This window comes from Vigna unguiculata, chromosome 10, assembly GCF_004118075.2.
Source record: "Vigna unguiculata cultivar IT97K-499-35 chromosome 10, ASM411807v1, whole genome shotgun sequence".
NCBI lineage: Eukaryota > Viridiplantae > Streptophyta > Magnoliopsida > Fabales > Fabaceae > Vigna > Vigna unguiculata.
Genome location: NC_040288.1, coordinates 39,721,106 through 39,746,365, shown reverse-complemented (window position 1 = coordinate 39,746,365; position 25,260 = coordinate 39,721,106). Strand labels below are relative to the sequence as shown.

The 25,260-nt window shown below is 32.3% G+C and overlaps 4 protein-coding genes and 1 non-coding gene across 6 annotated transcripts; 3 read left to right on the top strand and 2 right to left on the bottom strand.

Annotated features, from left to right (window-relative positions):
* The first annotated feature begins 669 nt into the window (after positions 1–669).
* On the top strand, positions 670–2,240 carry LOC114167472 (histidine-containing phosphotransfer protein 4-like). Its single transcript, XM_028052562.1, has 6 exons — positions 670–944; positions 1,168–1,298; positions 1,391–1,462; positions 1,561–1,632; positions 1,877–1,949; positions 2,039–2,240. Exons 1-6 carry the CDS (start codon positions 885–887, stop codon positions 2,084–2,086), a joined length of 456 nt encoding a protein of 151 aa, XP_027908363.1. The 5' UTR covers positions 670–884; the 3' UTR covers positions 2,087–2,240.
* A 3,472-nt stretch (positions 2,241–5,712) lies between these two features.
* LOC114167098 (protein PAF1 homolog) lies at positions 5,713–9,903 on the top strand. The gene is made up of 13 exons (XM_028052045.1): positions 5,713–5,920; positions 5,998–6,862; positions 7,047–7,115; positions 7,211–7,318; positions 7,407–7,587; positions 7,660–7,733; positions 7,833–7,952; positions 8,136–8,241; positions 8,598–8,684; positions 8,785–8,853; positions 9,004–9,075; positions 9,180–9,323; positions 9,406–9,903. The coding sequence occupies exons 2-13, from the start codon at positions 6,051–6,053 to the stop codon at positions 9,541–9,543; spliced, it is 1,980 nt and encodes a 659-aa protein (XP_027907846.1). The 5' UTR covers positions 5,713–5,920; positions 5,998–6,050; the 3' UTR covers positions 9,544–9,903.
* A 799-nt stretch (positions 9,904–10,702) lies between these two features.
* On the bottom strand, positions 10,703–12,771 carry LOC114166786. The gene is made up of 4 exons (XM_028051612.1): positions 12,563–12,771; positions 12,244–12,393; positions 11,432–12,164; positions 10,703–11,119 (listed from the first exon to the last, which is right to left on the bottom strand). Exons 1-4 carry the CDS (start codon positions 12,635–12,637, stop codon positions 10,899–10,901), a joined length of 1,179 nt encoding a protein of 392 aa, XP_027907413.1. The 5' UTR covers positions 12,638–12,771; the 3' UTR covers positions 10,703–10,898.
* Positions 12,772–13,221: 450 nt separating this feature from the next.
* Positions 13,222–19,103, bottom strand: LOC114166784 (lysM domain receptor-like kinase 3). Of its 2 annotated transcripts, none has more exons than XM_028051611.1 (11): positions 17,949–19,103; positions 16,503–16,580; positions 16,081–16,389; positions 15,765–15,910; positions 15,585–15,674; positions 15,373–15,472; positions 15,068–15,219; positions 14,874–14,971; positions 14,644–14,791; positions 14,099–14,206; positions 13,222–13,692 (listed from the first exon to the last, which is right to left on the bottom strand). In XM_028051611.1, the coding sequence occupies exons 1-11, from the start codon at positions 18,544–18,546 to the stop codon at positions 13,528–13,530; spliced, it is 1,992 nt and encodes a 663-aa protein (XP_027907412.1). In that variant the 5' UTR covers positions 18,547–19,103; the 3' UTR covers positions 13,222–13,527. The 2 variants fall into 2 exon arrangements, with proteins under 2 accessions (XP_027907412.1, XP_027907411.1); XM_028051610.1 differs by having other exon boundaries at positions 15,367–15,472; positions 17,949–19,102.
* Positions 19,104–22,605: 3,502 nt separating this feature from the next.
* TRNAK-CUU lies at positions 22,606–22,678 on the top strand. The gene has a single exon. It is a non-coding gene; the product is annotated as a tRNA-Lys (tRNA).
* Positions 22,679–25,260: the final 2,582 nt, after the last annotated feature.

The window sequence follows — 25,260 nt, the reverse complement described above, 5'->3', positions numbered from 1 at the left end:
GTATATAATGTCATCTCAATGTTCTGTTGCAATGTTCGCAATCAACAACATCAACTAAATGCGATGCTCGATGATGGCGCAACGTTTCCGTACACTCACTTTCTTTCCATTGTAAAATAATCTGTTACATCTTCACCACAGTTTCATCTTTTCCAACCAATTTATTTTCCAGACATAATAATTCTATTTTTCTTTTTCTTTTATTCAATAAATTATTCTCCATAAGACTAAATATTAATACATGATGTAACAACCAGTAAAATAAATTTAACAAACAACAAATTTTATATAAATTAAAATTGATAATTCTGATATTATATTATTAATCAATCTTATGTTTAGTCGATTTAAGACTTTCGAAACTTATTCTGGCGATGTGTAGCTAACATTTCACGACTCCATCTTAAATATTTTAGCAGAATATGCGATTTTTTTAAAAAAATTACAAGAATAAGTACGTGATCCATCAATCCGTGTATATCCATCCATGTCATGTGAAGGGAGAAGAAACAAAATATGAGTACTGGTGATATAATATCATTCAAATGTGCAAATACCATTCAAGAAGATACTCTTCCTCCCAGTGAGTGCTTGCTTATGAAGTAAAAATGTGTGAAAGAGAATGAGAATTAATGCATGCAATGCAATGCAACATTCCAATTTTCCATGAGCCCCACCCACATCAATGATCAAAAACAAAAGGTGAAGCTTTTTGTCTTGTGCTTCTCACTTCTTAGATCCTAGACACCTGACATCTTTTCTCTCCTATAAAACCCTTTCTCTTCCCACCTTCCTTTCATGCACTCCCTTCAATCACCACATTCATTAACCTTCTCACCCTTTTCCTCTTCTCCTTCACTCTTCACTCCTCACATTCTCTTCCAATGGACAGAAACCAATCCCGCAGACAGGTTGCTGCAATGAAACAGTCCCTCTTTGATCAGGTTCTTCCCTCATCCTAATCTTCTTCTCCAGTACATGAATTTAGATTCTACCGAGTCTTCAAAATTTGATGCATTGACCAACATCAATGCATGTCGAAGACTCGGTAATAAAAACTCAGCAGAAAACCTAGACTCAAAATCTCATCTTTTTCTCTTTTATTCCAATTTGCAACATACAGAAAAAATGTTGGAAAAATCAAACCTTAACATTGGTTCTCTGCAGGGGTTACTGGATGAACAGTTTATCCAACTGGAGGAATTGCAGGATGATGCAAATCCCAACTTTGTTGAGGAAATTGTCACTCTTCACTATCGTGATTCGTCACGGCTAATCTCAAGCATAGAGCAGGCTCTGTAAGCTAATTTGATTTCACCATTCTCTTGTGTTTTCTTTTTTCTTGACAGCAAAAATTGATAAATGAATTTGTTCATTTTTGTTCTTGTAGCAAAGAGAAAAACCCTCTGGATTTCAACAAGCTGGACACTCTTATGCATCAGTTCAAAGGAAGTAGCTCAAGGTAAATATAAAATAGTCCAAAAGAAAGGTGAAATGTTATTTAAAAGTATCACCTTTATTGATATTTCAATTCCTTTGTCTGTTTTACATGGATTGCAGCATAGGAGCCAAAAAGGTGAAAGCAGAGTGCAATCTGTTCAGAGAATATTGCAGAGTAGGAAATGCAGAAGGGTAATATATCTTTCTTTGATTCTTTTTGTTTTCTTTCAAACTGCAAATTCAGGTTAATCATATAAGACACTGACACCACTCTCAACCCAAAATCTGAAAACGATGAGTTTATAAGTCTTTATCTTTATATAGTACTCTACTTTCTCATTTCTAGTCAATGTGGGACTCACACTTGAATTTCTAACAAAAACATGACCCAATTGTGAATTTTCCTAAGCAATGATACTATTGTTTTTTCTTGCAGATGCATGAGGAGCTTTCAACAATTGAAGAAAGAATATGCTACACTTAGAAAGAAACTTGAAGCTTATTTTCAGGTAGGAAGATTATAGAAGAGTGAAATAGTGTTGTAAAATTGTTGTGTTTGGCAATGTGTTGTTAAAGCAGTGTTGTTTGTTTGGTGCAGTTGGCAAGGCAAGCTGGGCCTCAGGAAATAGCATGTCGCTCCAAATAAGGAGCTGATGAAAGCTGCAAAATAAGGAAAAAAATGTAATTGGTGAATCTTGTAGCATAGAAAAATATGTATTCACCACACAGAAGTGATGTTCTCACCCTTTTGAGATATTTTGTTTTCAAAATATCAATTTTGTTTTCAGATGTTACAGGAATATTACTCATGTACTTTATACTAACTATTTATATATTATATATATATAATATATAATATACATGTAATGTAACTCTGCAATCAATAACATAACATGTTCCTAATTCACATGTTTCAGAGTTTAATATCATTATAATATTTGGTTAAAAGAAGGCCTTTTAGGCTTTGTCAAAACTTACCAACAAACACATTGTGATCGTCTTTCTCCAGGCATTACTACAAGTATCAGAATCTTGGAACATAAGTCTGAATAGAAACAGAAAAAAAATGGAGAATTTTTATTTTAAATTTAACTACTTGATAATCTTATTAAAATAATATAAAATTAGCATTTTAAATTATCTTGTCATTTTTATCATTCATATTATTATTAATATATTATAAAAATATATATATATATATATATATAAACAATCTTTCATGAAATATAATCACTCTAATATAAATATATTATAAGAATATAATAAATAGAAAGAAAAAAACATATTTTAGTTTTAATAAAAAATTTGTTGGATGAAATTCTAGCAATAAACAAAAATATTAAAAAATTTAGTCAATTTCTCATTACAGAAATTTTGCGATGCTAGGATAATTTATTAAAAAAAAAATCTTACAAATTCGCAAAATAAAATTTATCAACAATGTAATAACTTTCTCTCAATGAAATAATAAAATAAGAAAACTCTGACAAATCAATCATTTATTTTATTATATATATATATATATATATATATATATATATATATATATATATATATATATATATATATATATATATATATATATATTGTATTTACCATTTTAAAACTCTTTTAACAAGTGATAAAAGTGCAAAATACAATTATATAAAGGTGTAAATATTATTCACATAATAGCATATTAGTAGTTTTATTATTGTCGACCACTTCTTGTATTATTCTCTTATCGTATAATAGCATATGAACGAAACACAAAAAACAATAATAATAACTTAATAAGATGTATCTCTCTTACAATAGTGGTAACCCTTATAAATTCAATCATTTGTTATATTTTTAAAAAATCAAATGTCTATATTAAATTTGACTTCACCTATATACATATATGTAATTATAACCTAGTGGTTCAATTCACAATATTCTCAATTACTTAGAAATTTGACTTTATTTATGAAAGACATATATATTGAGTAGACTCAGAGATTTTACACTTGACATACTATCTTATATTTTCACAGAGTCCGTTCCTATTGAGTAGTAAACTAGGACCAAAGTCTCTCTTCAAGTATTGGTAGTTCAATCTTGTTTCATATCAAAGCACGCAGGAACCTCTCTTGATCTCTCAAAACTAAATATATTACTCTATGTGAATTAGATACTAACGAAATAAGGATAAGTCCATCGCATCATAATCCAATACTATCAATCAAACCATCATAATCCAATACTATCAATCAAACCATTACCTCATCCTAAGCATTCAAACTCAATTAGCTTTGTTCTAATTTACTAATTTCTTTTACCTCAAAAGTAGAACCCACACACCCAAAGGTGCACCATACAACTCAACTATCACAAATAACTATAACTATACAAAGAAAAACTATATCAATGATCTAAACATACCCCTCGTGACCATAAAAAGAGCATAGTTTCAAATTGAGTTATCTAAAATCACAAATAGTAACCAAGATTAAAACTAAATCAAGAAAAATAGTAAAGAAAGAACTTACTCTAATCACAAATTTAATTAGTCAATTATGATTATCTCTACACCAAAAGTCTTAAGGTGGGTTCAAATCTTCAAAGAGATGAATGATGAAGTCATAATCTTAAAAAGATGATATAAAAAGTTTAAAAAAAATATTGTAGAGATGAAAATTTAAATAAAATGAGACTCGTTTAATATAAATTATATTTATAATTTAAGTTTTTAATAATAAAGTATTAAAATATCATTTATATAACTATATGCACTCTTAAATTGTTTTATAAATCCTTATAAAATCAATCATTTAATATTGTCTTACATTTGATATAAACAAAATAAACTTTATACAAACACTTTAAAATATCAACAAAATTAATAGTTCAATTATAAATATAGTCCACTTTCAAGTAATATTCTGATTTTACTAATATAAGGATTTACACACACCCAACATAATATATCAATAAAATTTTCATAATAACCATAATGTCATCTTAATGATAGTGTTATTAAACTTATATTTTATTTTTTGCACTTATAAATATGCTTTTTTTTAATCTCTACAAATATATATTTTTATTTTAACCTCTAAATGTATAAATTGTCATTTTAGTTTGACAATTATTAACGGAGTGACATTTTTATTATACTAAACTAGCGAACACACAGGCGCTGTCGCGCCGGTATATCCGCATTTTTTAATTTTTATAAGATTAATAATATTTATTTTTAAAACATATATAATAAATTTTAAAATAGTTGTTAAATAAAATAACTGTTAAAAAAAGTTTTTAGAATAACAGTCAAAATAGAAAAGATTTAAAAAAACGATTAAAAATAAACTAATTATAAAATAATTATTTTTTAAAATAATTAATTTTTAAAATAATAATTAAGGGTAAAATTGAAAAATGAAAAGTGAACACATAAAGAGGAATCCCCTTTATTGTTATAGATAGATTAAGACAAATGGTTATTATGGAGGACTCAGAGAAAATAAGCTAAACAAAAGATAAAATGAAAAATGTTTTGCAACATAGAAGAATCACTACACAACTCACTTTTAGAATAAAATAGTTACTAAATAAATACATTTATATGAAAAATAAACATATAAATGTCAAAGAAGTATAAAAATTAATTGAGTGTCAAAATAACATGATCCAAATAAAATAATTTCAAACCAAATAACTTATATTATAAATTGAAAGTCTCCATTCAAATATAAAATTACCATAATTTATGTTAAAAATAATATTCCCACCAAATGCTCCATCCTACAATATTTAAACATGTAAGAATACATTTTAATGAGCCTAAATTATCAAATCTATCTTTTGTCTTATATATTAAATTCAATTTGACCTCTTTTTTTGTTATTTAATCCTTTATAGTTTAGAAAAATTAAAATTCCATTAATAATTTAAACATGTTTACAGTAAAACAGACAGGAAATACAATTTTTTTAAAGATTTATCTTATTGATTAATAGATAATTAAAATTAATTTTATTAATAATTAGTATAACAGTTAAAATCGGTACTATATTATGTTATATTTGTTTTGTAATGTTTTTTTTCTAATTTTCATCATATTTATATTGATAATGGAAAATATTTTTTTTTACTTTTATTTTTTCAAACATTAAAGGTTAAATTACTTTTTTTACGTAAACAATTGCATTAATCCTTTAAAAAGACAAAAAGGTAAATTCAATCTAATCTATAAAAAAACCTATAAAATAAAGATGAATTTGATAATAAATCCTATTATATTACCTGATTTTTTCCCCAATTCAAAAGCAAACCCTCGAGTCCCAGGAATGATTACTGAAAGAGGAAAAGGGAGAAAGATTGTAGTAGAAACTGTGTTCATAAGCAAAACAAAATTCATCTGAGTGCGTCAATTTGGTTTGCTCTGTGTTCCTCTGCATCACCTCTTCCTGCTTCTACATCGCCGGTGTGCAGCGATTTCCTTTTCTGCGACTTTGAGGTACAGGACAATGATTTTCAGTAATGGGAACCCACTTTGGTTTTGATCATTATTAATATTGCCGTTGTTTGTTCTAGGGTTCAGCTGTGTTCAAATTCAAACCCTAGCCTGCGATTCGTGGTTCAAAGGAATGGCCTCATACAGGCCCTTCCCTCCGCAATCGAGTCAAATTCAAAACCCTATTCCCAGTGGGAATCATCAGTATACTAATAATAATCAAAATTGGGGTGCTTACGGAGATCCCTCTAATGCTTCATTTCCCCAAATCCCTCCAAATTCCAATTATCACCATCAGCAGCAACAACATCAAAATCAACATCATGCTCCGTATGCACCTCCAAATCCCCATCACCCTCACTATCCATATCCGCCACCACCTCCACCGCCACCGGAGGCTTCATACCAGCCTCCGCCGCCACCACCTCCTCCCGCCTACTATCCCTCTAATAACCAGTATAACAACCAGCCACCTCCGCCGCCGCCGCCGTTGTCGCCGCCGCCGCCACCTCCTCCTGTTTCGCCCCCTCCTCCTCCCCCGGCAACTCAGAACAATGAAGAGCGGCGCTTCAAGGATCCTTCCACGTCCGGCCGCCGCGAATATGATCCTTCCAATCACGGCATTGCTCACAAGCAGCACAAGCACCAGCCTCCCGTGCCAGCAAAAAAGGTGAATGGGCCTCCTGGCAGAACTGAGACGGAGGAAGAAAAGAGGTTGAGGAAGAAGAGGGAGTTTGAGAAGCAGAGGCAGGAGGAAAAGCATAGGCAGCAGCTCAAGGAGTCCCAGAACAGTGTTCTGCAGAAGACTCACCTGTTGTCGTCTGGGAAGGGGCATGGCATGATTGCAGGGTCTCGATTGGGAGAAAGGAGATCCACTCCTTTGTTGAGTGCCGAGAGGGTGGAAAATAGGTTGAAGAAGCCCACGACATTTTTGTGTAAGCTCAAGTGAGTATGTTGATATCATTTTATGTTTTCGAGTGTTTTTTCAATTCAATTGACATTGTATTGGTGTTGGCAATGATCCATAAGGCGGGCAAATGTTATTTGTATTTTTTCGATGATGCCACCTTGTGGTTTTGTCGTGCTTATTTCTAACACTGACACTTTTCTTTGTGTATTCTCATTAAAGATTTCGAAATGAACTTCCAGATCCAAGTGCTCAGCCCAAGCTTATGGCTTTCAAGAAAGATAAAGATCAGTATGTTATCTTATCGGCACTTTACATCTGTAGCTAGGAAATATACGGATAAAAATCAGTATGTAATCTAATGGTAATTTTATGATTGTTGGCAGATATGCAAAATATACAATCACATCCCTGGAGAAAATGTACAAACCCAAGCTTTTTGTGGAGCCAGATCTAGGGATACCTCTGGACCTGCTTGATCTCAGTGTTTACAAGTACTGTCCTCTGTTCCTTTTGTAAATTTGAATACTTGAATGAATGAATTATGCGAACTGAGAAGGTATGGTGAACCTTTTTATACAGTCCTCCCAGTGGCAGACAACCTCTTGCTCCAGAAGATGAGGAACTGTTGCGGGATGATGAAGCTGCTACACCTATTAAAAAAGATGGCATAAAAAGAAAAGAGAGGCCTACTGATAAAGGTGTAGCGTGGCTTGTCAAAACACAATATATATCTCCTCTAAGCATGGAGTCCACAAAACAGGTATTAGGCTTTATATATTGACATGATGATGCGTTACACTCTACAAGCAAAAACTTATGAACGTTTCTGTAGTCTTTAACTGAAAAACAAGCTAAGGAGCTGAGAGAGATGAAGGGGCGTGGCATTTTGGACAATCTAAACAGTAGGTAAGTATATTCCACCATTACAAAGTCAATTGTCGACATATGGATTACTATGTGAAAGTAATTTGTATCTTCTAACTAAAATTGAAATCTCTATTTTAGGGAAAGACAAATCAGGGAAATTGAAGCATCGTTTGAAGCAGCTAAGTCTGATCCTGTCCATGCAACGAACAAAGATTTGTATCCTCTTGAGGTTATGCCATTACTGCCCGATTTTGATAGGTACGATGACCATATTTAACTTCCACAAGTAACATTATTGCTCACCCTGATGTTCTATTCATCAGTCTTTTATGTTTGTGATATTAAAGCCTAATCTTTTGATAATAGACGATGCAAACTGTTAGACAACATTCATATTTCATAATAACTAAAGCTGCCTTATATCTTCTGACCTCTTTGCAGGTATGATGATCAGTTCGTTGTTGCTGCATTTGATAATGCTCCCACGGCCGATTCAGAAATGTATGCTAAGTTGGACAAATCTGTTCGTGACGCCTTTGAATCAAAGGTAAGCTTTGCAAAGATGAATGTATTAATGATCAGTTGTTCACATATCCCCTCTTTTAAAAAGATTATCAGCTAGGATCTGGTTAAATACTTATGATAATGTAAAAAAGGAAACTCTGTCATAATTTGTGGTGGAGCTATCTAGCATTGAAAATTCAATTTGCCTTTGTCAATACGACAGTACTGGCTAAATTACCGGTTTCTTAGCTACCTGATTGTTGGTCTTTTGGTTCTATATGCGTTTGAAAGTAGCAACTGATGAGAGATATGAAGTAAATAATATTTTGGCTCCTGTGAATCATGGTGCCAATTGCTGAATGTTGTTAGATTGATTCCTATCCATTTTGTGGCTTGCAGGCAGTTATGAAGAGTTATGTTGCAACGAGTTCAGATCCTGCTAATCCTGAAAAGTTTTTGGCATATATGGCCCCAGCACCAGGAGAGGTATGCATTAAATCTATGTATGGATTTCGATTTTGAAGCTTTAGTTATTGTACATAATTATGTATTAACTTCTGGAAATGTCTAAACTTTGTGATGGCAGCTGTCAAAGGATATATATGATGAAAATGAAGATGTCTCGTACTCTTGGATTCGCGAGTATCATTGGGATGTACGTTGAATCATTTTAATACTTCAAAGACCATAAAATTACATGACTGGCTTTAAATTTTCCATAATTAATTTAAGTCATTAACCCTTTCAATGTTAAAATAAATTCCCCTTTTAACACTATTCTGACAATTTTGTATCATCTTAATAGGTTCGGGGTGACGATGCAGACGATCCTACAACATTCTTGGTTGCATTTGATGACTCAGAAGCACGTTACTTGGTATTTTCTGGAGCCAGTATCTGTCTTTTTAACTAAGGATTGGAACATAGTTTCTTGATTACGCAATGTCGATCTGTTAATTTTATTATAAATTTGATATGCAGCCTCTTCCGACTAAACTTGTTTTAAGAAAAAAGAGGGCTAAAGAGGGAAGATCAGGTGAAGAAGTTGAGCAATGTCCAGTACCTTCAAGAGTGACCGTAAGACGGAGGTCTAGTGTCGCTGCGATTGAGCGGAAGGATACTGGGGTATTGCACTGAATTTATCTGTTAAGTTTGTCGGTTTGTTTGAACGCATAAATATAATTTCCTATATTATAATGCTTTAAAGGTTTATACAAGTTCAAGGGGCAATTCCTCGAAGAGAGCTCGTCTAGACATGGACGATGGTCTAGAACACCAACATAGAGGTGCTTCACACCAGGACAACTATCAGTCTAGTGGAGCAGAAGATTACTTGTCTGAGTGATTATTTGATGCAAATGCTGCCGAAGTAAAGCAAATTGGTCCAACGAAATGGTAGTTGGATGAGTGGCTGCAGACAGCTGAATTTTTCGTGGCGCCTTTGTGCTTCAATGAAGAATGCCAACGACAAATCCCATAATTTTGTATGACCATTTTTAACTTGATGCACATACATTCAGAGTGTAGGCAGCTGTTGAATTAATATAGATTTTCTTTTCAATACCATTATATTAGAAAAGATTGAAAAATAATTAAGTGTAAAAAGCATGTCAGACCAAATAGAATCCTGTCATTGCTCAATGTTCATCTGACCTGCTTGCCAATGAAATTACAGCCTTTGGTCATGTTGTGGCATTCTGATTCAGACATGTTTGCTTTTGTGCCTTTGGTCATGTTGTGATAGTTTTATCAAATGGTGAAATTTGAGTGATAGCTGATGGATTGCCAGTAAAAAGTACTGGTCGTGCCATGAGTTGAAGGCTTAGTTTCTGGTGTGGAGATCATTCTACGATTGGTAAGTGAAGATAATTGTCGAATGTGAATTAACTTCAATAATTTTAGACAGGTATTATTCATTATTTAAAACACGAATAGTTGATAAGTGGCTTGGGTATTACTCGTGGAGGTGAGAATATAATTATCAGCCTGAACTAATACTTAACCGTAGATTCAGAAAGGAATTTCAAAATTTGTGAACTGACAGTGCAAAGTCACAAGGACGAAATAAAGTTGCATTAAGGATGTTTTAAGCGGTAATATCGAAATAAACTACATTGTGAATGGGAGAGACCAAGTAAGCAACTTATAAATAGCCGTAAAAATTTACTTCCAAGTTAAATTACATATGCTCATTAATTCAACATTAGTAAGGAGAAGAGCCAAATTTATGTTTCTAAAAACTTGCAGTCACAAGACCCTAACTAAATTTCTGAACATGGATTGAAAGGTTATTTATGTAGTTTTTATAAACCCTAATTAATTTGAAAAGATTAACGGTCTATAGAAATAAACCACCGAGTTTATTTCGGAGAAGGAATTATTGAGAAACCCTAATTTATACACCCTAGATTAACAACCCTAGTTTTAGAAGACTTTTATGAAGGTTCACTACTATCATGTCAAACAATATATAATTATAGAGAAAGTTTTAAAAAGTAATACAAAATAAACTTTTCCATAAATTTGCAGTTTCTTTATAGAGAAAATAACAATGCTCGTTTGGCACGCATTTGCCCGTGAGTACATGAACAAATTCTTTTCTACAAATCTTACAACATGAAGGAGCATTTACAAGGCAAAATTTTCAAGTGAGATGATATTCTTTGCTTATATCTTCTTTGACATCTTGAGATCTTTAAACTATTCATCACAGGAAGCTTCTTCCAGTAGGTCAAGAAACCCTTTGTGGGCACTCTTTTCATCGGTGGGTAAGTTAGGTTGACACCCCCAAGTGGACGCTGCCTCAAACTTAGTCCATAACTCCCTTTTCAAAGTATTTTCACCAGGTCGTTTTCCAGTTTCAAATGAGCTTTCAGGCATGGGAGTGTGCTCTACGTGTTCTAAGCTCCCAACAAAATGATCTGCACATAAGAGAAAAATAACAGCTATTTTCATGCATGAAATCCATGTCAAGTGTTAACCAACGACTCCAATAATTTCTGGTAAAATCCTCAACAAACATTTACAGGAAATATAAAAAGTAAGATGATTTGAAGTTCTCTCACAAGCCATAATCTATAATCAACAGATACAATACAATTCAAATTTCATAAAAGATGCTATATTTAACTTTTTGACAAATTGAGATGGATATTTTCATTTTCATTTTCTTCTCTATATGTTCTTATTGATAAATTTATCCAAACAAGACGAGCAATTGCAATAAGCATTACCTCGGTCACTATGATCTTTGCAAACATCATCACCATCACCATCTTTACACTTGCCGGCTTGTTGATTAAGAACGTTGGCAGTTACGTGTACACACAAGCGATCATCAATATTATCATCAGGTGGCTCCAGCAAAACACATGTTTTAGGAGGTGAGGTAAACCAATCCGGCGATGCTTCCACTGTTTTGTTTCCAATTCCCGGCTTAGAATCGCGGCATATCCCAAGGAGTTCCGGATACTTCAAGGATAAATCCGGCGAAGAATCATCACTACCAGAAGATTCTGAGTCACTGTAACGTATCCCAACAGGATAGGGAGTGCCCTTGCGGAACTTGTGATCACCCAAATGCTTCATTTCGGAAATAGGTTCGAGTAAAAGGCAGGATTGGGGAGGGGACATTTTCAGGCAGGGAGTCATGACAAGAAGCATGGATCCCTTGTCTTGGTTGTTTGGCAGTTGGTGCTTAACTGGGGTTGGTTTGACTGCTAATGAGGACGGAGGGAACTGTGGTTTAGGTTGTTTGTGGTGTTTGGATGATAACGGAAGAGGTGTAAGCATGAACATTTGTCTACCTCTTTCCACAGTGCAATTGGCACGCCAGGACACAAGCGGTGAAGGAGACACCAAACTTAAGGTTGTCTCTTCAGGACTATCACACGCTCTGCTTTCATCATCGTATGAATCTGTCTCTTCTTCCGTGTGAAGTGCATTTTGAAATTTGGGGACCCACGACTACAATTAGAGCAAAGCAAATTAGAAAAAAAAAACAGTAAAATTAAAAAACAAAGAATAGGGTTGAGTAAGGTTTCACCTTCAAAGAAGAGAGCATGTCAGAAAGGACTCGGGAGAAAGATTCAATTTGCGTTTTGTCATCTTTGCTTATGCCATTCTGCTTCTTCTTCTTCTTTATCACATTATTATTATTATTCACTTCAATGGCTCGCACGACAAGCTCATCAATCTGCGAATCCAATTTTTATAATTACACGTTCCCAAAAATTGGGCGTTAGGTTAATAAATAATGAATGATTGCATTGGTTCTCTGGTATTTGAACAGATTGAAGAATGAAATTGTGTGCGTTTGAAAGGATTGAATTGAAAGAAAAGAAAGGTGAGAGAGAATGACGCACCTGATGGAGAAGAGAAGAAAGATCGGAGCGAAGACGATGAAGATCACTGTCTTCAACCTCACTACCCAAACCCATCTTCTTCGTCTGTTCTTCTTCGTTCTATTCTCTACAATGTCTCTCTCTTATTTGAATTTTTCGCCAACGCGGGATTACACCAAACTACGTCGTTTTCTTGGGTTTTCTATTGGACTTTTCGGCCCATAAATTTGTTTGGATCATGACTCCTTCATTAAATAAATAATTTTAAATCCATCATACTAAATACACTAAAATGATTGTACTTTCTTTTTCTAAAATTTGTTTATACACTATTTATATAAAATAATTTGCACTAGAAATTTATCGACAACAATTTCAAATTTCTATATTTTTAAGTTGCAGACATGAATGATTCAGTTAAAACTCACTCAAACGTCCCACTTTACTATTGTAAATACCACAACTTATTTAATGAATTTTACTCCTAATCTTTAAAATTTTGAATAAATTTTAATCAATAAACAACATAAAATGTATTAAAAATATATTGCTGGATATTTTTTTCTTTCCCAATATTGTAAATTTGGTTTACACATACAATTATTTAGACAACGCGACATGATAGTAACATTACATGTCTCTCAATAAAACCCAAGAATATGTTACATGAACAGAAGACATGGAAGGAATCAAAGAATATAACATAGTTTAATGTCGAGTTACAACTTTCATCAATACAAATGACAGAACAATAAATTATCAGATCCTTCCTTAGCTTCGTTATCACACTCTAAAATACATCCAAAATTTTCTACACAAAAATCAAGGTATGGCCCATAAGACATTAAGCAAAATAAATGGCCAAAAATGGATATTGACCCACATGTCCCTGTTCCTATGGATCCATCACTATCATCAACCCACCAAAAAGGTATAGAGCTGGATACAGAGAAAAAAATGAAAAAGAATGAATCCGGTTATGTAAACTATCTTCCCTGAACAAGGCCACTGAAAACCTGGCTATTTCCAGCTAGAGTTGCTTCCCACTCAACAGAAGACAGAAGAATCTGTGAGAGTGAAATCACAACTTGTCTCATATCAGGTCGTAAGATGGGGTCCTCATCCACACATTGCTTTGCCAGTGTAGCCATCTAATATAGCATACAACAAAAAAACAAATCACTACGTGTTTGATTTCCAAAATCAATTAAAGAATAAAAAATTTCAAATCACTACGTGTTTGGTTTCCAAAATCAATTAAAGAATAAAAAATTCACGTTGAATGTGAAGCAACTAATTATTGTTTCTGCGTTAGAGAATTGATTCAGGTGAAATCAATTCTTGGAGAATGGATTCAGGTAAAATCAATTCTCCAACGCTGAACCAAACACAAACTTAATGCAATGTTACTAATATTACAAAGCTGCATGGATTGCTCAATTCAGATATGAAAATATCCATTCTTTGAGGTTTGAGCTGCATTGTCTTCAATTTTCCGGGTCAATAGATCCAAGATATCCAAAATGAGAAAAAAAAAAGTGAAATGGAGAAACTGACCTTAAATACACAATCATGGGGATACAAATCCATCATATTTGGATCAATGTAATCTCTCAAGCTTGACATGCTCATGGAGTCAGGTGAATTCCTAAGAACTCCCAGCATCTGCAATTTAACGAACATCAAGGCAAGGTCCGAGAAGCCAGAAATTTATTCAATAAATGGTGTAACATTTTGAACGTAAATCTCTGTGCTCTATATGTATGTATTCATCTATTGCCACATGGCTCATACAACAAATCTCTGTGCTCTATATGTATGTTTTCATTACAGAACAACTCAACCATCTCAGTAGGTTGACATAGTAAGTAAATTGCAGATTAGTTAATAACATGAGTCACTTTTGTTAGTTTATAAATTTAAAATATTATATTGCAAATTGTGGGACTTTATTTTGAACATCAAATATTATTGCAGATAAGATGAGATAATTACTGCTAAAGTTACTCACATTACACCTTAAAAATCTTTAACGTAAAACCAGGCAGAACTACATTCAGTAGAACTGTTATTAAAAACAACATATTGTAAGCAGAACTTACTATGGATGCCAATGAACGTCTTTCAGGATTTTTTGTTGTTGTGCCTTCTGGTCGAATGATGGCCTCCTTTCCTGATATAATCTCAAAAAGGACAACACCAAATGCATAGATATCACTTTTAGTTGTCGCAAGACCCTCACTCAAATATCTGCAAAGTATAAGAAATAAAAAATATTATTTTATGCAGGAGGAATGAGTGAAAAGAAAAAGTTGTTGGTGACTTTACTTACTCTGGGGCAAGATATCCATATGTACCAACAACTTTGGTAGTTGAAATTTCTCCCTCATTTGCTTTCCCAACAAGTTTTGCTAACCCAAAATCTGAAATCTAGAGAAGACAAAAGAGATGTAAGACAAACGACAACCAAGAAATGTGAAACATTTTGAAATTAAAATAGTGTAGCAGCCTATACTTTTTTATTACCTTTGCTCTAAAGGAAGCATCAAGTAATATGTTACTGGTCTTGATATCACGGTGTACATAATGAGTTTTTGTGTGCTCGTGTATGTATTCAAGGCCTCTGGCAGCATCAAGTGCAATTTGAACCCTCATGATCCAAGAAAGTGGGGAATGACCTGTAAGCAACACAAAAAATTGAAAATAAACCATAAAAGCATAGCTTAAACTTGTTCATACAATAATACATTAAATGTAAAAGCAGGAGTCTATACAACAGTGTTGATTAATATTCTACAAACCAAAGCATAGATGCATAATCTTACCCTTACTTTGAGGATCATGCAAATGGCTTCTAAGTGAACCCTTCTGAGCATATTCATAAACTAGGAAAAGCTCCTCTTGACTAGCTGCATAGCCAATCAACTCTACCTTGACAATATCAATCAAAAGTACAACTCAGGCTTTTGAAATGTGCCATACAATTGACTCCAAAATTAAATCATATAATTTATTTTGATTGGATAGTTAGAAAGGAAATTACCAGATTGGCATGATGAACCTTGCACAAAACTTTCATTTCTGACAAAAATTCTTTTGTTTTAGTAGCAGTCATTCTTTTAATAGCAACTTCCTGCAAGGATTCAAGTAAAATTGGTCTGAGAAAAAAATACCCACTATATATCATAACAAACTTCAACTCTTCATGTACTTGACCCCAAACCTGATCACGAAGGAGGCTATAATAAACAGAACCGTATGTTCCATGACCAAGTAGATTTGAATCAGAGAAACCATCAGATGTGGAGAAAATCTCTTCATATGTAAAGACAACTGGCTTGTCCATTTCAAATACATCAGGCCCAAGAGCTGCAATAATAATGAGCATATTATTATCTATCCATTCCAATTCGAACGGACAAATCATTAATAGGAAAATGGTGACAGAATGAAAATGAATGCAGGTTATATAAGCAAAGTTTTCAGATATCAATAGGAACAATAAACACTTGATGAAAAATCAGTATGTAGATAGTTACTTGAGACTTTTGGAATGGTAATCGTGTGATTGCTGGATTCAGCATCTGTTTGCTTATGTTCAACATGCTTGCCACATATGTACCTTCCAGAACCACAAAAAAAACTTGGGTTCCTTAGAATGTGGAATTTATGAGAAATTTTGCCCTCGGCATCTTTCTCATGAGTTCTGGCATCATCAGCAAAACAATTTGATGATCTCATACAAACACAGAGAATCACAACTAATAATCCAATTAGAATCACACCAACTCCTAAGCCCCCAATGATCCATCCTAAAGGTACATGAGCATTGTGGTTGACTTGATCAGCTGTAACCAAAAAATTAAATTAATTAAATAAATTAAGTGCGTAGTATTTAGTAGGGGACATGACAGACAAGCTCAAAAGAAAGATATTTTCCTTTCACATATGTGATCAGTACCTGAAAAATTATCAAAGGATGGAGCGGGAACAGGAACTGGTGGAGCAGCATTATTTAGGGGATAAGGATCACCAGGAACTGCAATCCATTGAAATGGTAAGGATTCAAGGGTGCCTAATATTATAGCATTTCACTGATACATTTGGAATACTGGTTCATCACTAAATAATGCTAAAGGAATATAAACAAATCCATTGCACGTAAAACATTGAAGCAGTGAACATGGGCAAATATTTGAATGAGCAATTTCAGCTTGGCCATTCAATAAAAAAGGTCATTCCGTGCATATTCTCCCAACTAAACTACAACAGAAATGCAACTTCCACCACCTCAAAACAGATCATATTTGTCCTAAACCTAAGGAAACTAATATATAACCAGAGATAACATTCCTTGACTTAAGCTCAAGATCTCAGACAGATTAACACCAGCAACATAGAAAATATGATATTCTTCAACTTTCACTCTGCATGGAGAAACTACCATAAAGCACTCTTTGTCAACAATCTGCTACCAAGATAACACAACACTTTACAACTTGATTTAATAGTAAATCAATCTCGTTTCGAAACAGAATGCTACTGTGTTCAGGGCAAAGAGAAGATGCAAAGAAAAATCTGTTTAAATGCACTCCGTAACCCCTCCAATCTAGTTCCTCAAACAGTCAAAGTAATCAATGCATGAAAAATAAACAATTCTTCCAACTTTTAAGCAATTGACAGTAGTAGGTATTTCCCGCACACGCATGATTTTCTTAACACATTAAATGCCAAACCAAGAACTTTACCAATTCCCAACTACGTGAATGAAATCACTTTCAATTCATAATCAGCTCATTAAATGTACACATCATCTTTCATTTGCCAGCTGCTTTGTGAATTATAACCTATCCTGAAATTCTATTTTATTTTGATAAAGTATACTTTTCTATTTAAGTGACTTAAGAAAATCTTAACATTACAATTCTCAAAATCACTGTTATATCCAATCACCTTTTTCCTAAATCCCAACTACATAACCCTCAACAGCCCCACCTCAGACATCCTATCCAGACTTTCAAAAATTGACAGTAAGCAGATGCACAAAGCAATATAACACTTAAGTCTAAAACATCCTCGACCAAAACTGAAGAGAACCAAAACAAGACCCTCTCAAACTAAAAACACACTTTAATCCATAAGGTATGTTTGGACAAATTTTTTCGTAAGTTCCTTTGAAAAAGAAAATGAGAAAAAAAATTGAAATTTACTTGTCTAAAATTAGCTTATACATGAACTAATTTGTAGAACTTCTTTCGTATAGTTTTTCTAATTTTATTTATTTATTTTAACTTACGCATTGTCTTGTTGGAAAGTCAGGTTCATTTTCTTCTAAAAAACATGCGAAGAAACTGGTTCCAAAAGACTACAAGAAAATGACCGAGGAAGATTGCAAGGAAAGACTAACCAGAATCAAGTGGTATGTAATAAAGTGAACCAACTGTGACATTATCCAGATTACTAATGCCATTGACACTCTCAATGCTATCCATGCTAACCCCAAACCTGCTTGCCAAGGACTCAATACTATCCCCATCTCTCATCACATAACTGACCAAATAGTTCCACAGTCCACTGGAGCAGCCACAAAACAACCTCAGAGACACAACAGCACCATTCCTGGCCCTCCTGGTGGTGTTGGGAAGGACAGCAAGGCCGTCATAGGCATTCATCACCACGTCATACACCAACCCCTCATTGGATTTCACAGTGAAGGTGGTATTGGACAAGTATTTCTTGATACCCGCAGCACAAGAACAGTTCTTCCTTATGAACATGTAACCCCACCCGTTGCCTTCAACTGTGATGTCACCCGGCAACACATCAAACATGCTCTGAATCACAGCAAGCGTTTGGTTTGGCTCAGGCTTGAAGGCCATGAAAGAAGTGCAAACGCGGCTTGTGTCCGTACAGTTCATAGGTTCTGTGGAGTAACAGGTGCTGAAGTGAAGGTGGAGAAGAAAGAGAAGCAACCCCCAATGGGGTTTTCTCACGAGAATCATCATTGACTGGTAATATTTAAGTGAGGGGTATTTAGAGCAAAAGGGTCAATGAAAATGAAGCAAACAGCGAGCTTGATCCAGAGAAAGAAAGCAACTTGATCTAAGTTTGAAGGAGAATAGTACAACCAAGTACAAATTCAGTCGGGAAAAAGGAAAGGAAAATCCAGATTGTGCAGAAACTAGAAAGCAAAGTGATGGGATTTCGATGCTCCAGCTTAGATGACAGAAGAACTTGTTTTTGGTCCTTTCTAACAAATTGATGAAAGATGACAAAACACAAATAGGAAAAGAAGTTAAGAGAGATTAGTGAATGGAAGATGGGTTAAGTGCGGGAAACAAAAAGGTGGAAGTAAAAGAAATGGTAGTAGTTAGGGGGGTTTGAAGCTGAAGGGAAGAAGAAAAAGCGAAGGAAGAGAGGCCAAAGAGAGCATTTGTAATGGCAATGTGTTTGTATGTGATTGGAATTGGAAGGGCTAATCGTGCATTGCTTGGTTGTGGTAACTGGTAAATCCCTCACTGAACACAGTAAAAGAGAAAGCGACCTTCAAAGAGGGAACTTTCAGACCCACCCACCTCACCTGGCAGACTCCATTGTCTTCAACACACATTTCTCTTTTGACATTTTCACCCCTCCCTTCTATTCATTTGCCCAATTGAAAATAAGTAAATATATATATATTTTAACTACTTTTTCTCAGGAGTGATAAATATCTATGAAGTCCATCAACTTTACTTTAATGTAAATATCTATAGAATTCGTTTTGGTTCAAAAATTTATACATTTTAATTTTAAATTTTAAATTCTATATGTTTTAATTTTCAATTTTTAAAAGTGAATAGATATAATTTGTTAACCTTATTATGTTAAAATGATTTATATATTAAATACATTTTTCAAGTGACAAAATTAAGTAAAAAAATATAGAATTAAATATGTTTTTATGTCTCCAGTTTTAGTGAAATCTAAAATTAATTTATCTTCGAAACTCTTCCAATTTAGTTCTTCGCCTCTAAAAATGCGTGAATTTAGTTATTTTAACTCAATTTTGTTAAGTTTATCTGACATTTCAAACATATATCATGATAGTATTTGAATTGTTTACACCATTTGATATATTTTCGTTTCAATGTTAACTCAAATATTATCATAAAACGTGTTTGAAATGTCAAATAAACTTAACAAAGTTCGATTAAAAAATTAAATCTACGCAGTTTTAAAAATGAATGACTAAATTTGTCAAAAATTTCGAAGATTAACTAATTTCAAATTTTGCTGAAACTCGAGGGACCAAAAACATATTTAACCCAAAAATATATTAACATATTTTTTTCAATAATATGCTTTTAGTCATTTAAAATAACAATAACAATCAATAGAAAATTGAGATTGAAATAGTTTTTAAAATAGTAATTATCGTAAAAAACAATAGATGTATGTTATGAATTTAATTTGAAGTATATGTATATATATTTTTTAAGAAATTGTAAAGTGAACAAAATTAGAAGGAGTGGCCCATAGACAAAAATCTTGTTTCGTAAAATGAAAGTATGATATTTGAAGAAGTGAGGGTAATATGAGAAATAAAAAATATGGTTACGGAAAGGTGAAGGCACAATAGAGGAAATAGCTGGCAATAGGCAAAAGGAAAAGGACAGTTTGGGAAGTGGGGCCACCCAAAAGGGGTGTCCGATGTGACCAAAACAAAACCTCGCCGAGGAGGATTTCTCAAATCATCGGAGACTCTCCTCGTTGACCTTGTCTTGTTTGACTCGCCGAAACCGACACAAACAGAAACATCATGGACATCGTATGATTCACTGCTTTCTGATGATAAAATTTTTATTAGTGGGACGTGTAAATTGTTTTACCAATTCAGTTTGAACATTAATTTATAATATTATTATTTCTTGCGAAAATAAATTAATTTAAATTTGAGGATTATTTTTACTAAAGATGATGCAGGAGTTATATTGTGTTGAAGTGCAATTGAAGTGAAGAAAAAGTGTGGGTGTCTCCATTAACGAGGGAATGCCAGAAAAAGCATGGCACCATTTAGTGGAAGATGAAAAACTATACCCCACCACCATAATCACCCCCTTCAATTCAACTTAGTGATGTCATATTCTCAACAACAAAAACAAAACTACCAAACACACCTAATTTTTACTATTCTGGTGTAACTTGTTTCTTTTAGAGTGTGATGAATGATACATGTAAATGTTGAAAAAGTGTTTTTTTTTAAATAGTTAAATCCATGTGGAACTTTAATCCATGCAGCTTAAGTGTTCATCATTGAAGGTTAATTCAAATTTCTGAGTATTGAAGGTTTTTGGGAAAAAAATTATTAATTATATGAAGGTCGTAAAATTTCTGAGTATTGAATGAATGAGAAGAAGAATGATAGAACATAAAAATGGAAGACTCACGCACGTGGAACTCTAAATTATACTATTATCTATGAGATACACACATCTCATCAATTACGAATCTTAATTACGACACATTATAATAAACAAATTTTGTTTTTAAACCCACTTGTTCCGGATTTTGGACAATATACGGAATTTCTGGTTTAATATTTGTTATCACTTTTTTTTTTCTTAAAGGAATTTTATTATTAATACAATTCTTTTTGGATCTTTTCTCACATAGCAAGAAGGATATATGTAAAAATGTTAATAATCGATTTTGATATTATTATGAGTAGAAAATTAGTTATTCGTAGAACTATGAATAATAGTACCATGAAAAAGCGTAAGATATGTTTTGAAGATGTCATAAAATATAGTGTTGGAAAAGAAAAAGAAAATTAGGTTAGGTGTTTCCTTGAATTGTTAATAATACCTAATCAACCTAATCCCTGGAACATATACGAAATGAAAGATTAGGCAAAATATGTGGGACCCATAAGCTACGTCACTTGCATGTGAAACCCTTCTTCCAAAGCCATGTGTATTCAAGAAACATCATCAATCATACATAATACACCAACTCATTATTTACGTTTCATCTTAATTAATTAACCAAAAATCATTCTTTTTGGATTTCAAATAATGTGGTTCATCAAGGTTTGCGATTCCACTATGCTTCCCCCAACACTTGGATCTTGTCTGCGAATCATCATCACCTCGCGTCAAAACTTTTTCATATTATTATTCACCCAATTAATGAAATAATTTTTTAAAAATTAAATTTTGTCAATTTTCTCCTATAATATGAAATAAGATCTTTTAAATGATTTTCTATTTTTTTATTTTTTATATTCATGAACTTGTAGAAGGACAAACGGATCATTCCACCATTCCACAGGGAGTGCAGGTTAAATTTAGGGGTGCCAGAAAAAAGGCCCAATTAAGCATTATAGTAAAATAGGCCATGTGGATTGCGATAAAGACGACCAACTCATTGGCACCAACCATGGCGATAGAAAATAACTTTTTAAATAGTGCTATAAAATAAGAAAGACAATTTTTTAAATTCTATTTGATCACACACACACACACACACATATATATATATATATGATATTTTTTTCCGTTATTATATAGAAAGTTTATTTCTTATTAGTTGACAGTATAATCTGCATATTCTTCTCTACTTTATTGATCTCTTTTGTCAAGATGGTTCAAGATATAAGTAAATAAATTTGTTGCTTTATGCCTCTTAGAAGAAAATAAGGTGTCAATTTTTTTTAGTATTAATTGATTTAGGTATAAAAATAATTTTTTTTTTGGTACCTTAAAAATATTTGATAAAAAAAATCATACCTTAAAAATGTATCCCAATTTAAAATTTATTTAGAATGTATAAATTTGGAAAAATATATAAATAGTATGAAAAAATATACTCCATTTCTCGCTCACATTAAAAATCTGGTAAGTATATACAATAGCTTTGTTGTATACATATATAAATAGAAAGAAAATTATATCATAAATTTAAGAAATTATTTCAATGTATACAAATATAACAGTCAGGCAAGATGTGAAAAAAAATGTAATAAGAAATGTAAAATTAAGTATTACAACGTTATATATTATATTATTAATTTTACATAACATGCCCGTCTAGCTCAGTTGGTAGAGCGCAAGGCTCTTAACCTTGTGGTCGTGGGTTCGAGCCCCACGGTGGGCGATTATTTTTTCTTAGTTTTTATTTTGAAGTTAAGACTTTTGTTTTGTACCCTCGTTATGGGTTGGGCTTTTCCATCTTATTCACTCCTGGATCACTGTTGGTCCAATAGCTTCAAATTAAAAAGAAGGCCTTTACTGTTTCGTTTTGGTACATTAAAATCTCATTGCTATTTTTTTTTGTCTCTATATATGTATGATCAATATATTCGATGAAGAAAAAAAAGTACATACAGAATACTAATTTTCTGCGCCTTGCATAAATGACATTGAATTTTATTTTTTTAATTTAAAAAATTAAATCTTATGCAAATTCTTATTTTATACACTATTGTATTAATTTAATTTCGCTAAATGTTATATAATTTTCCCCAACCTTGTTAATCCACAATTAGTTTGATTTCTTAAACAAATTTCATCCAATCAATCATTTGTTTTCTCTTCCTTCTTTAGACCGCAACCCAAAAAAAATGTGACTCAATGGGCTAATAGGGTCCATTTGGGCCGAGTTTGTCACCAACAAGAACAAAAAAAGTTGTTTTAGACCAAGCTCATCTACTTCTACCAAATGAAAACAAACAGGTTAACCTGCTGAGAATTTAAAATAAAGAGTTTTTAAAGTTTTTCTTTTAATGTATTCTATAACATTAATTTAAATAGACAATTATGGTTAAATAATCTAAAGCATACAAATAATTTAGTCTAAATCTCATTTAAAAATTTTATTAGTATTAGAGAAATTAAATTTATAAAATAAACTCACAATATTATCAAACAATTTATTTTAAAAGAAATCTCTTAGCTTCTCCCCCACACTGGAACTATAACATGAAAAGAAAAGGAATTATGGGAGATTGGGTGGGTTAAAAATAATTTATTGATTTATCATCAGTTATACTTCTCTATGTTGAGTTATTGTTAAGTTAAAGTATTTTTTTAGAAGGGAAATGTAGTTTTTAAAATAGTAATTTTTAAAATATTAAAAATACATTGGTATATAGATTCAACTTAAATTAAATACTTCAGGTATTGATAATATAATAATTTTGTATAGGAATTTAACTTTATTGCATAACTTTAGGTTCACTTTGTACATTTACTAATACTTTCACCTATATCTAATCTTAGTTGGATAAGATGTTATAGTTTTTTCTATTGTAACTTTAGGTTCACTTTGTACATTTTCTATTATCAAAACATGCAATAAAGTTATATAGATTCAAATGTTAGTTAATGAGTAAAATCAAATGCCAAATAATAAATGACTTTTATGTGTTGTAATAGTGAGAGTGTCATATTGGAAAGACTCATATCTTTCATTTAAGAACAAAACTCATAAGTATATATTTTGACTTTGTTCAAAAAATCATAAAGCAAGGAAGTGTGAATATGTAAAATATTTATCCTAAATCCTAAAAACATTAGAACTATATTAGTATTTTACCACTCTTATAGACTTTTATAACTATTTTACCACTCTTACCGAAATGTTTGATATGTTCCGAGTTTTTACTACACTCATAACTAACATTACTTGTAAAGTCAACTATATTAGTAATATAAATAACTAGCCAAAAACATGAAAATTAATCATTAGAATGGTTAAAGTAAGTAATGAAAATAGATTAAGAGATGATCTTTATAAATAAAATTTAAGTTGTTTGTATTCACCAAATTTTCATTTGTGTGTATTCAAAATTGTTTATATTTAAGTACTGTAAAATGAAACAGGGACAAAATATGTACCCAAATTAGACATTTAGAAGCAGAAAAAAATGGAAAAGTTGTTAAAAGGTGTTTTCTTGAGGTTGAAGACAATGGTGAACAATACAAACCAGACGCCAATACATGCATCACTTTATTTTTATATCAAAATAATGAATATCTTCCTAATATTTCCAAAAACCTACACAAAGTTTGAACAGATATAGATAACTATAAAGTTTATTTTAATATTTCAATAGATAACATGACAAAAAATATTCTTGATTATTTTCTTATTAGTTGGTTTATCATTTCAAATTTTAAAAATAGATGTAGTAGAAATATTATGTATGCATACTTATTATAAAAATACCAAAGCAATTATCATAGCACTTTGATTTAAAGACGAAGAAAAAATATATTTGTTGTGAGATATATGAGTGTATGATTATCACAACTAAGCATTGTCCATTTTTAAAACCTATCTTAGGCACTTCCTATTATTCTAAAGAGTTAAATTCGAAAAAAGTAGAAATAAATGCAGTTACTTCCATAGTCTGCTAAAAGGGAGAAGAAAAAAAAAAATACGAAGTGAAATGTTTAATTGTTGTCCATTTTCTCAAACTAAACAAACACTAGGCTTAGTTCTTGGTCCACACTATTTCTGAACATGAATTCACCACAAAAAATTAATGACACAAACATCAACAGAAAAACATTAATGTCACAAAGGGACCATATTGTCGTGGGTCTGTGCTTTACCATCAGATGAACAAGGACTTTGGGAGTTTCAATGCTCTAAAGGACAAGATTTAGGTATGTTGTAAAGCAATGTTTTAATGAGAAAAGAAAGAAAGAAAATTTTCATTTACCAAATCTACA